At 70.2% G+C, this 11,872-nt stretch overlaps 1 protein-coding gene across 1 annotated transcript; it reads left to right on the top strand.

Moving 5' to 3' along the window:
• Nucleotides 1-4,717: 4,717 nt before the first annotated feature.
• DEDD2 (death effector domain containing 2) lies at nucleotides 4,718-11,537 on the top strand (the record flags this gene model as incomplete). Its single annotated transcript, XM_082012000.1, is given in 6 exon segments — nucleotides 4,718-4,774; nucleotides 5,500-5,705; nucleotides 5,707-5,885; nucleotides 5,980-6,072; nucleotides 6,203-6,313; nucleotides 10,988-11,537. Coding segments are annotated over 6 exon segments (1,029 nt in total). The 3' UTR covers nucleotides 11,371-11,537.
• Between the last annotated feature and the right edge of the window lie 335 nt (nucleotides 11,538-11,872).

Below are 11,872 nucleotides of genomic sequence, written 5' to 3' on the forward strand. Positions count from 1 at the left end.
GCTTAGAGATTTGGGGGGCTGGGGAGGGGGCTTGAGGGGGTCTAAAGGGGTTGTGGGGGCCTGGGAGGGGTTTCGAGGGGGGTTGGGGCATCTGAAGGGGTTCTGAGGGGGGGGGGGTTGGGGGGGTCTGGAGAGGGCTTGGGGGGGGCTGAGGGGGGGTCCGGGGGGGTCTCGGGGTGCACTGACCCCTCCCCCCCAGAGCTGGGGATCCAGCCCTCCCTCAACACCACCCTGGTGCCCCCCCACCTGCGCGGCTGCGCCCCCACCCCCCCGGTGAGCGGCACGGGGGTCCGGGGGGAGGGGCAGGGGGGCTGGGGGGGGGAGGGGCATGGTGGGGGTCCAGGGAGAGGTTATGGGGGGAGGGGGAGGCACGATGGGGGGCATTGTGGGATACTGGGGGGGGGGGGGGGCAGTTGCGGGGGCGTTGGGGGCTGGGGAGGGGCAGGATGGGATTTGGGGGGAGGGGGGGTGTATGGGGGGGGCTGGGGCCCCTCCCCTGCGCCGCCTCCCAACGCGCCCCCCCCCCCCCCCCCAGGTGAGGGGCGCAGCCCGGTCGCGGCGGGGGAGGGCAGCGGCCCCATCGCCAGCCCCTCCTGAGCCCCCCCGCCCCCCCCCACGGTGGGGGGGGGGGGAGGGGCAGACAACCCCCCCCCAGGACTGCGTGGCTGGGCGAGGGGCTCCCCCAAGGCCTCGTTTCTAACCCCTCCCCCAGCACTGGGGGGGCCCCCCCCCCCAACATTGGGGGGGGGGAAGGGTTTTTTATCCCCCCTCCCCCCTTGTAAATAGCCCCCCCCGCCCCCCATTTTATTGCTGTAAATAGACTGACGGGGGGCGGCTTTCTTATCGCCCCCTCCCCCCGCTGCCCCCGAGCCCCTCCCCCAGGGCCGGGGGGGTGTCCGGGGCCTCCCCAAAAATGCGGCTGCCCCCTCCCCCCCCGCCCCTCCCCCCCGCTCTGTACAGCCCCCGGCTCAATAAATTATTGGCATGAGAAGGGGGGGCCCTGTGCGTGATTTGGGGGCGGGGGGGGTGTTTTGGGGGGGGTTGGGGATGGGTTTAGGGGGTGTCTCCCCCCCCCACCCCACGGGGGGGTGAAGATTTGGGTTCTCTCTCCCTCCAGGTCTGGTTCGGGGCGGGGGAGGGGGCGGGGGGGGAGTTTTTGGGGACGTTCCCCCCCCCCCCAAACCCGCAGCGACCTCGGGGGGGCTCAACCTTTTATTTCCCGCGTTGGGGGAAGGGAGGGGGGCGGCGGCGGTGGGGAGGGGGCGTGCCCCTTCCCCCCCTCCCCCCTCAAGCGAAGGCGTCGGCGCGGAGGTGCAGCCCCCCTCCAGCGCCGCGCGGCAAAGCGCCAGCGTCTCGGCCAGCGGCAGCGGCTCCGGCGTCTCGATGATGGCGATGGTTTCCCCCGGCGGCGCCGCCGCCACGCCGGCGACTCCGGTAGCGGCGCGGGTGACGTCGGCGGCGCCGCCGTCGGTCCGGCCGTGACGCCGCCGGTGGCTCCGGAGGCCGCCGGCGCTGCGGAAAGCCTTGGGGCAGAGCGGGCAGCGGTGCGGGCGCTCGCCGGGCCGGCGGCGCCGGCGCCGGTCGGCGTGGAGGCGGCGGTGGGCGCGCAGGTGGGGGGCTTGCCGAAACGCCTTGCCGCAGTCGGCGCAGGCGAAGGGGCGTTCGCCGCTGTGCGTCCGCTGGTGCAGGCGCAGCCCCCAGGCCGCCCCGAAGCCCTTCCCGCACAGCGCGCACTGGTGGGGCCGCCCCCCGCCCTCGTGGCGCCGCCGGTGCCGGCTCAACCCGCCGCGGTCGGCGAAGGCTTTGCCGCAGAGCCCGCAGGCGAAGGAGGGCGGCGGCCGCGCGGCGGCGGCGGCCGCGCCGTGCAGGCGGCGGTGCTGGCGCAGGTTGGAGGACTGGGTGAAGCGCTTGCGGCACACGTCGCACTCGTAGGGCCGCTCGCCGGTGTGGGTCAGGTGGTGCCGCAGCAGGTTGGCGCGCGAGGCGAAGGTTTTGCCGCAGACGCTGCACTGGAACGGGCGCTCGCCCGTGTGCGTCCGCAGGTGATTCCGGACGTGAACCAACTTCTTAAAAGCGCGGCCGCAGGTGGGGCAGCGGTGACGGCGCTCGGGGCAGCGCGGCGGGCGCCGGGGACGGGCGGCGGCTTCGCGGTTGGGGCGCGGCGCGCCGCTCTTGCCGGCGTGGGTGCGGCGGTGGTAGAGGAACTTGGTCATGTTGAGGAAGGTCTTGCCGCAGGCGCAGCGGTGCGGGGGGGCCGGCGTGGGTTTTGCGGTGGGCGGCCAACGCCGGTTCGGTGCCGAAGCCCAAGCCGCAGGCGACGCAGAGGTAGAGGGTCTCGCCGCGGTGCAGCCGCGCGTGCCGCTCCAGCGACGCCGCTTTCTTGAAGACCTTGGGGCAGGCGGGGCAGGGGTGGGTGCCCCCCTCGTGCGCCCGGCGGTGGGCGCGGAGCCGGCTGGCCGTGCCGAACCCGCGCCGGCATTCGGGGCAGGAGAAGGCGGCGGCGGCGGCGGCACCGTGGGCCTCCCGCTCGTGCCGCCGCAGCTCCTCGGCCGAGCCGCAGCCGCGCTCGCACTCCCCGCAGCGGAAAGGCAGCGGCGGCGGCGAAAGCGGCGGCGTGGGGGAGTCGGGTTTGGCGTCGGGCGCCGGCGTTTCGCCGCTCTCCTTCTCGGTGGCGGCGAAATGTTCGCCCTGGTGCTCCAGCAGCTCCTCGGGGGCGGGGGAAGAGGCGGCCGCACTCGGAGCACTCGTAGGGGTGGGGGGCCGGCGCCTCGGCGCGGGTCTCGGCGCGGCGGTGACCGCGGCGATGCTGAAGGCAAAGGGCCGGGGAGGGGAAGAGCGCCCGGCACTCGCCGCACTGGTACCGCACGGCCCCCCGCGGGGGTGCTGGGTTTGGTGGGCCAGCAGCTCGGCGGGCGAGGGGAGCAGGCGGCCGCAGTCCAGGCACTGGTAGCGCGGGGTCGCGGCGGCGGCGGGGAGGGGCGGCCCGTGGCCGCGCTGGTGGACGAGGACCTCCCCCAGCGTGTCGAAGAGCCCCCCGCACTCGGAGCACATGTACTGGTGCTGCAGCAGCAGCGCGGGCTGGGCCTGCGCCATCCCTGGGGGGCAGAGGAGGGGGGAGTTGGGGGGGGGGGGGAGCGGAGGCTCTGCCCCACTGAGGGGGGGGGTCAGGGGATGCGGGAAAGGGGAGGGGGAGATGCTGCCGTGGGGCGGAGAAGCATGGCAGGGACCCCGGCTGAGGGGCTTGATATAGGGCCCAGGTTGCAGCTGTGGGGCTGAGGGGCCGGGTCTAGGGCAAGGGCCCCGGCTGTGGGGCCCCGTATAGGGCTGGAGGATACCTCTGTGGGGCACAGAGAGCCGGGATGGGGCGGAGGGGCCCTGCTGTGGGGCAGAAGGACACGGTATAGGCCTGCGGGCTCCCGCTGTGGGGTAGAGAGGCCCGGGGTGAGGAATAGGGACGGCGGGAACCACGCTGTGGGGCCGGGGGACCCGCTGTGGGGCCGGGGACCCGCTGTGGGGCCGGAGGATCCCGCTGTGGGGCCGGGGGACCCGCTGTGGGGCCGGAGGATCCCGCTGTGGGGCCGGGGGACCCGCTATGGGGCTGGAGGATCCCGCTGTGGGGCCGGGGGACCTCGGAGCCGCCGCGAGTCGCGGCCGCAGCCCCGGGACTCACCGCAGCCTCCGCTCCGCTGCGCCGCCGTCTCCTCCCGGCGCTCACACCCTTCCAACGAGCGCCCTCATTGGCCCGAGCGGCGCCAGCCAATCAGCGGGCTCGGCACTGCCGGCGGGGCGAGGCCAGCGAGCCACGCCCCTAGGGCCCACCGCGCTCCGCCCCGCCGAGGGGGCGGGGGAACAAAGACAGGCCACGCCCCCTCCCCTCGCCAGGGGCGCATGCGCAGGGGCGGGCGGGGGGGCGGGGTCCTGTGCGCATGCGCTCGGGGCGAAGCGTGCGGGGGGGGGTCACGGTACGTGCGCTTGCACGCGGGTCGTCACGTGCGCTTGCACGCGGGTGTGCACGGGGGAGGGTGGGGTGTCACGGGTGCCCGTTGCACGCGGGGGGCGGGGGGGGAGGTGTCGGGCGGAGGCGTTGCACGTCGGGCGGGCAAAGCGTTGCGCGTGGGTGCGCGCGAGGGGGGGGGGGGGGGGGTCGGGGGCGTTGCACGTGGGCGTGCGTGGGGCCCCGTGGCCGGTTTTCCACGTAGCGAGGCGTGTGCAAGCGCGAGGCGGGAGGGGGGCGGGCCGGGATACGCCGCTACGCAATCGGCGTAGCTCTCGTACGCCGCCTGCGTTCCTGCACTACGTCCATGGCTTAGCGGCCGTACGTGTCCCCAGCTTACGCCACTAGCGTAGCGTTTATCCGCCGGCTACTTCCGGGCCCTACGCCATTTGCGTCCCCGCCCTACGCCGCCAGCGCAAGCGCCGGCCCGCCGCCGCGCATGCGCGCGGGCGGAGCGCGCGGGGGGGCGTGGCGCGGAGGGGCGCGCCGGCCCCTCCACACACGTGGGTCACGAGGCCGGCGGCCGGGGGTCCGCGTGCCGCCGGCGGCGCATGCGCGGAGGGGCGGTGGCCGCCCGCCGGGCGGCGGAGGGGCGGCCGCGCGCCTGCGCGGTGGGCGTGGCCAGGCGGGGGAGCGGCGGACGGCGGGGCCAACGCGCTTGCGCCGCGGGGGGTGGGGGGCGTGTCCCAGCGGGGGGCGTGTCCCAACCGGGAGGGGCGGCGCATGCGCAGAGCGATCGAAGGTGCCAGAAGGATCCGGGCGGCGGAGGCGGCGGCACCGGTGAGGAGCGCGGGGCCGCGGTGGGGTCGGGGGGGGGCGGGTGTGGGGGGTCCCTGAGGTAAAAACCCCCTTCGCGGGGCCGGGGGTGGCGGTGGGGGCCGGGCTGAGTGGCGGGAGAGCGCGGCGGCGGCCTCCGGGGCGGCCGCGGCCTCCGGGGCGGCGGGGCTGAGGGCGGTGACGGCGCCTGAGGGGCGGCCTGTGGGGACGGGGGGGGGCTGGGGGGGTCCCGGGACCCCCCGTGGGGGTGAGATGGGGCTGGGCGGGCACAGGGGGCGGCCCGGAGGAGGGCGGGGGGGGGGGGTTGTTACGGGGGGGGGGGGGGGCCTTTGGGGGGGAGGGGCTGCGACCCCCGGGTGGTGGGGGGGGAAGGGCGGGAGGCAGCCGCGGGTTTGGGGCGTGAGGTCACGGCTGGGGAGCCCCGGGGGTGGGGGTGGGGGGTGAGGTCACGGCGTCGGTGGGGGCGGGGAGCGCCGGGGGTCCCGCCCCTCACCCCGCTCCCCTCCCCCGTACCCCCCCCCCTCCCAGGCAGCCTCAGCCCCCGCGGCTCGTTACCGGACACCCCCTCCCCCCCCGCCCACCCCCCCCCGTCCCCGTCCCCCCCCCCCCCCAGCCGTGGAGTCCCTGCGCGCCTTCTCCCAGCTCCACTCCCCGCGGGGGGGGCGGCGGCGGCACCCGGACCCCCCGGGCTCCCCCATGCCCGGCGACCCCCCCCGCCGCCCTGGGAGGAAGAGGAGTGCCTGGAGTATTATGGGATGGTGTCGCTGCACCGGCTGTTCGAGGTGGTGGGGGCCCAGCTGACCCCCAGCGACGTGGCCGTCCTCTCCTTCCTGCTGGACGAAGCCCACCCGGGGTCGCACCCCCTGGACCCCGCGCTGTGGGGCGGCGAGGACGGCCCTTCCCCCCTCCTGGAGAGCTGGAAGCGGCGCGGGCGGCGGCGGCGGCGACGGGGCGGAGGCGCGAGCGCGGCCGCGGGACGGCGTCGAGCTGCTGCTGGAGCTGGAACGTCGCGGTTTGTGCGACGAGGGAAACTTCCGGCACCTGCTGCGGCTGCTGCGCGTCCTCACCCGCCACGACCTGCTGCGCTGCGTCACCCTCAAGCGCCCGCGCCCGGGTAAGCGCCGCGCCGCCGCCGCCGCCGCCGCGCCGCCCGCCCCCGCCGAAGCGCGGTTTTGGAGGGGTTTGGGGTTTTTTGGTTTTTCCGGCAGTTTCGCCGGAAAGATTCACCTGCGGCCCCGCCGTGGTGGGCGGCTGCCTGAACGCCGCCACCCCCCAGCCGCGGCAGGAGCGCTGGGAGACGGGTAGGTGACGCGGGGCGCGGCGCGGGGGTCCCCGTGGGGGTTGGGGGGCGCGCCGTGGGGCGGCGTGGCGCGTGGCGGGTGGGCGGGGCGCGCCGTGGGGCGCGGATTCCCACTTCTCTCCCCGCCACAGGCTCCAGCTCCGGCAAGCGGAAGCGGACGAGCCGAGGCCGGACGCGGCCGCCCCTCCCCCGCCGCGCCCCCCCGCCGCCCCCCCGGGACCCCCCGGCCAAAGTCACCTGCGGTAGGTGCCCCTCCCCCCGCTCGGCACACTGGGAGGGCGCTGGGGGCGCTGGGAGAGCCGGCCCAGTGCGGGCGCTGGGAGGGCACTGGGAGCGCTGGGAGGGCACTGGGAGCGCTGGGAGAGCCGGCCCAGTGCGGGTACTGGGGGAACTGGGAGCACTGGGAGCGCTGGGAGAGCCGGCCCAGTGCGGGCGCTGGGAGGGCACTGGGAGCGCTGGGAGAGCCGGCCCAGTGCGGGTACTGGGGGAACTGGGAGCGCTGGGAGAGCCGGCCCAGTGCAGGTGCTGGGGGAACTGGGAGCATTGGGAGGGCACTGGGAGCGCTGGGAGAGCCAGCCCAATGCAGGTGCTGGGGGAACTGGGAGCACTGGGAGGGCACTGGGAGAGCCGGCCCAGTGCGGGCGCTGGGAGGGCACTGGGAGCGCTGGGAGAGCCGGCCCAGTGCGGGTACTGGGGGAACTGGGAGCGCTGGGAGGGTACTGGGAGCGCTGGGAGAGCCGGCCCAGTGCGGGTGCTGGGGGAACTGGGAGCACTGGGAGGGCACTGGGAGAGCCGGCCCAGTGCGGGTGCTGGGAGGGCACTGGGAGCGCTGGGAGAGCCGGCCCAGTGCGGGTGCTGGGAGGGCACTGGGAGCGCTGGAAGAGCCGGCCCAGTGCGGGTGCTGGGAGGGCACTGGGAGCGCTGGGAGAGCCGGCCCAGTGCGGGCGCTGGGAGGGCACTGGGAGCGCTGGAAGAGCCGGCCCAGTGCGGGTACTGGGGGAACTGGGAGCGCTGGGAGGGCACTGGGAGCGCTGGGAGAGCCGGCCCAGTGCAGGTGCTGGGGGAACTGGGAGCACTGGGAGGGCACTGGGAGCGCTGGGAGAGCCGGCCCAGTGCGGGTACTGGGGGCACTGGGAGGGCACTGGGAGAGCTGGCCCAGTGCGGGTGCTGGGGGAACAGGGAGCACTGGGAGGGCACTGGGAGCGCTGGGAGAGCCGGCCCAGTGCGGGTGCTGGGGGAACTGGGAGCGCTGGGAGGGCACTGGGAGAGCCGGCCCAGTGCGGGCGCTGGGAGGGCACTGGGAGCGCTGGGAGAGCCGGCCCAGTGCGGGTGCTGGGGGAACTGGGAGCGCTGGGAGGGCACTGGGAGAGCCTGCCCAGTGTAGAAACTGGGAGAACTGGTCATGTTGGCCCCAAACAGGAACTGGAAGAGCTGGGTTTTGCATCTAGTACAGGAACTGGTGTTACTGGGCGCACTGGTCCCGTTGGGTGTCTATGAGTAATACAGGGGTACTGGCGGATCTGGAGCCCGTCCCAGTACAGGGACTGGTGTTACTGGGCACACTGGTCCCGTTGGGCCTCTATGAGTAATACAGGGGTACTGGGGATCTGGAGCCCGTCCCAGTACAGGAACTGGTGTTACTGGGCACACTGGTCCCGTTGGGTCTCTATGAGCAGTACAGGGGTACTGGGGGATCTGGAGTCTGTCTCAGCGCAGGAACTGGTGTTACTGGGCACACTGGTCCCGTTGGGTGTCTATGAGTAATACAGGGGTACTGGCGGATCTGGAGCCCGTCCCAGTACAGGAACTGGTGTTACTGGGCACACTGGTCCCGTTGGGCCTCTATGAGTAATACAGGGGGACTGGTGGATCTGGAGCCCGTCCCAGTACAGGAACTGGTGTTACTGGGCACACTGGTCCCGTTGGGTCTCTATGAGCAGTACAGGGGTACTGGGGGATCTGGAGTCTGTCTCAGCGCAGGAACTGGTGTTACTGGGCACACTGGTCCCGTTGGGTCTCTATGAGTAATACAGGGGTACTGGGGGATCTGGAGCCCGTCCCAGTACAGGAACTGGTGTTACTGGGCACACTGGTCCCGTTGGGTGTCTATGAGTAATACAGGGGTACTGGCGGATCTGGAGCCCGTCCCAGTACAGGAACTGGTGTTACTGGGCACACTGGTCCCGTTGGGCCTCTATGAGTAATACAGGGGTACTGGGGGATCTGGAGCCCATCCCAGTACAGGAACTGGTGTTACTGGGCACACTGGTCCCGTTGGGTCTCTATGAGCAGTACAGGGGTACTGGGGGATCTGGAGTCTGTCCCAGTACAGGAACTGGTGTTACTGGGCACACTGGTCCCGTTGGGCCTCTATGAGTAATACAGGGGTACTGGGGGATCTGGAGCCCATCCCAGTACAGGAACTGGTGTTACTGGGCACACTGGTCCCGTTGGGTCTCTATGAGCAGTACAGGGGTACTGGGGGATCTGGAGTCTGTCTCAGCGCAGGAACTGGTGTTACTGGGCACACTGGTCCCGTTGGGTGTCTATGAGCAGTACAGGGGTACTGGGGGATCTGGAGTCTGTCTCAGCGCAGGAACTGGTGTTACTGGGCACACTGGTCCCGTTGGGCCTCTATGAGTAATACAGGGGTACTGGGGGATCTGGAGCCCATCCCAGTACAGGAACTGGTGTTACTGGGCACACTGGTCCCGTTGGGTCTCTATGAGCAGTACAGGGGTACTGGGGGATCTGGAGTCTGTCTCAGCGCAGGAACTGGTGTTACTGGGCACACTGGTCCCGTTGGGTGTCTATGAGTAATACAGGGGTACTGGCGGATCTGGAGCCCGTCCCAGTACAGGAACTGGTGTTACTGGGCACACTGGTCCCGTTGGGCCTCTATGAGTAATACAGGGGTACTGGGGGATCTGGAGCCCATCCCAGTACAGGAACTGGTGTTACTGGGCACACTGGTCCCGTTGGGTCTCTATGAGCAGTACAGGGGTACTGGGGGATCTGGAGTCTGTCTCAGCGCAGGAACTGGTGTTACTGGGCACACTGGTCCCGTTGGGTCTCTATGAGTAATACAGGGGTACTGGGGGATCTGGAGCCCGTCCCAGTACAGGAACTGGTGTTACTGGGCACACTGGTCCCGTTGGGTCTCTATGAGTAATACAGGGGTACTGGCGGATCTGGAGCCCGTCCCAGTACAGGAACTGGTGTTACTGGGCACACTGGTCCCGTTGGGTCTCTGTGAGTAATACAGGGGTACTGGCGGATCTGGAGCCCATCCCAGTACAGGAACTGGTGTTACTGGGCACACTGGTCCCGTTGGGCCTCTATGAGTAATACAGGGGGACTGGTGGATCTGGAGCCCGTCCCAGTACAGGAACTGGTGTTACTGGGCACACTGGTCCCGTTGGGTCTCTATGAGCAGTACAGGGGTACTGGGGGATCTGGAGTCTGTCTCAGCGCAGGAACTGGTGTTACTGGGCACACTGGTCCCGTTGGGTCTCTATGAGTAATACAGGGGTACTGGCGGATCTGGAGCCCGTCCCAGTACAGGAACTGGTGTTACTGGGCACACTGGTCCCGTTGGGCCTCTATGAGTAATACAGGGGTACTGGGGGATCTGGAGCCCGTCCCAGTACAGGAACTGGTGTTACTGGGCACACTGGTCCCGTTGGGCCTCTATGAGTAATACAGGGGGACTGGTGGATCTGGAGCCCGTCCCAGTACAGGAACTGGTGTTACTGGGCACACTGGTCCCGTTGGGTCTCTATGAGCAGTACAGGGGTACTGGGGGATCTGGAGTCTGTCTCAGCGCAGGAACTGGTGTTACTGGGCACACTGGTCCCGTTGGGTGTCTATGAGTAATACAGGGGTACTGGCGGATCTGGAGCCCGTCCCAGTACAGGAACTGGTGTTACTGGGCACACTGGTCCCGTTGGGCCTCTATGTGTAATACAGGAGTATTGGGGGATCTGGAGTCTGTCCCAGTACAAGAACTGGTGTTACTGGGCACACTGGTCCCGTTGGGTGTCTATGAGTAATACAGGGGTACTGGCGGATCTGGAGTCCATCCCAGTACAGGAACTGGTGTTAATGGGCGCACTGGTCCCATTGGGTCTTTCCGTGCAATACAGGGGTATTGGGGGATCTGGAGTCCGTCCCAGCGCAGGAACTGGTGTTACTGGGCACACTGGTCCCGTTGGGTCTCTATGAGCAGTACAGGGGTACTGGTGGATCTGGAGCCCGTCCCAGTACAGGAACTGGTGTTACTGGGCACACTGGTCCCGTTGGGCCTCTATGAGTAATACAGGGGTACTGGGGGATCTGGAGCCCATCGCAGTACAGGAACTGGTGTTACTGGGCACACTGGTCCCGTTGGGTGTCTATGAGTAATACAGGGGTACTGGGGGATCTGGAGCCCATCGCAGTACAGGAACTGGTGTTACTGGGCACACTGGTCCCGTTGGGTCTCTATGAGCAGTACAGGGGTACTGGGGGATCTGGAGCCCGTCCCAGTACAGGAACTGGTGTTACTGGGCACACTGGTCCCGTTGGGTCTCTATGAGCAGTACAGGGGTACTGGCGGATCTGGAGCCCGTCCCAGTACAGGAACTGGTGTTACTGGGCGCACTGGTCCCGTTGGGTCTCTATGAGCAGTACAGGGGTACTGGCGGATCTGGAGCCCGTCCCAGTACAGGAACTGGTGTTACTGGGCACACTGGTCCCGTTGGGTCTCTATGAGCAGTACAGGGGTACTGGCGGATCTGGAGCCCGTCCCAGTACAGGAACTGGTGTTACTGGGCGCGCCGCTCCCCTCGGCTCTCCATGTGCAGTCCGGGGCGAGGGGTGCCCGGCGCCCTCGCCCCTCTGACCCCCTCCCCGTTTCCCCCTCCCCCCCCCCGCAGACATCCGCCTGCGCGTCCGCGCCGAGTACTGCGAGCACGAGTCGGCGCTGCGCCGCGGCGTGGCCTCCCGCCGCCCGCGCGGCCCCGGGCGCCAGCTGGACGTCTTCGGCCAGGCCAGCGGCGTGCTGAAGTCGCGCGACCTGGGCTCCATCCTCTGCGACATCAAATTTTCGGAACTCTCTTACCTGGACGCTTTTTGGGGCGATTACCTCAACGGGTCGCTGCTGGAGGCGCTGAAGGGCGTCTTCCTGACGGAGGGGCTGCGCCGCGCCGTGGGCCGCGAGGACGTGCGGCTCCTCGTCAGCGTCGACCAGGACGATTACGAAGCCGGACGCCGCCTGCTGCTGCGCGCCGCCGGGGGCGGGGCGCGCCCCCCCGCCTGAGGGCGATCCCCCCCCCCCAAAATGAGGCGGGGGGGTGGGGCGCACGCGCGTGCGACCCCTCCCCCTTTATTTTTCTAGGCCGGCCCCCCCCTTTTTGGGGGGGGGGGGGAGGGGCGTGTACATATGTAAATGGTTCATTAAAGCGACGAGCTGCCGGCGGCGCCGTTTCCCCCGTGTCTCGCCTGCTTGGGGAGGGGTGTGATGTCGTTGCGGGCCTGTGATGTCAGCGGCGGAGCAGGTTGGGGGGGTTCCAAGGGGGCGATGATGTCATTGCCAGCCTGTGAAGTCACGGGGGAAGCAAGTGAATGGGGGGGGAGGGGCTCCAGGTGCGTGGTGATGGCATTGGGGACCTGTGATGTCACTGGAGCAGCAGGCGAGGGTGGGGAGCTCCAGGTGGCTGATGATGTCACTGGAGGCCTGTGATGTCACCGGAGGAGCAGGTGAGTGGGGGGAGGGGTTAGAAAAGAGAAAACCTGCGAAACGCTGAAAACGGGGGGAAAAG

This window comes from Phaethon aethereus (assembly GCF_964289735.1).
Source record: "Phaethon aethereus genome assembly, chromosome: 30".
Lineage (NCBI taxonomy): Eukaryota > Metazoa > Chordata > Aves > Phaethontiformes > Phaethontidae > Phaethon > Phaethon aethereus.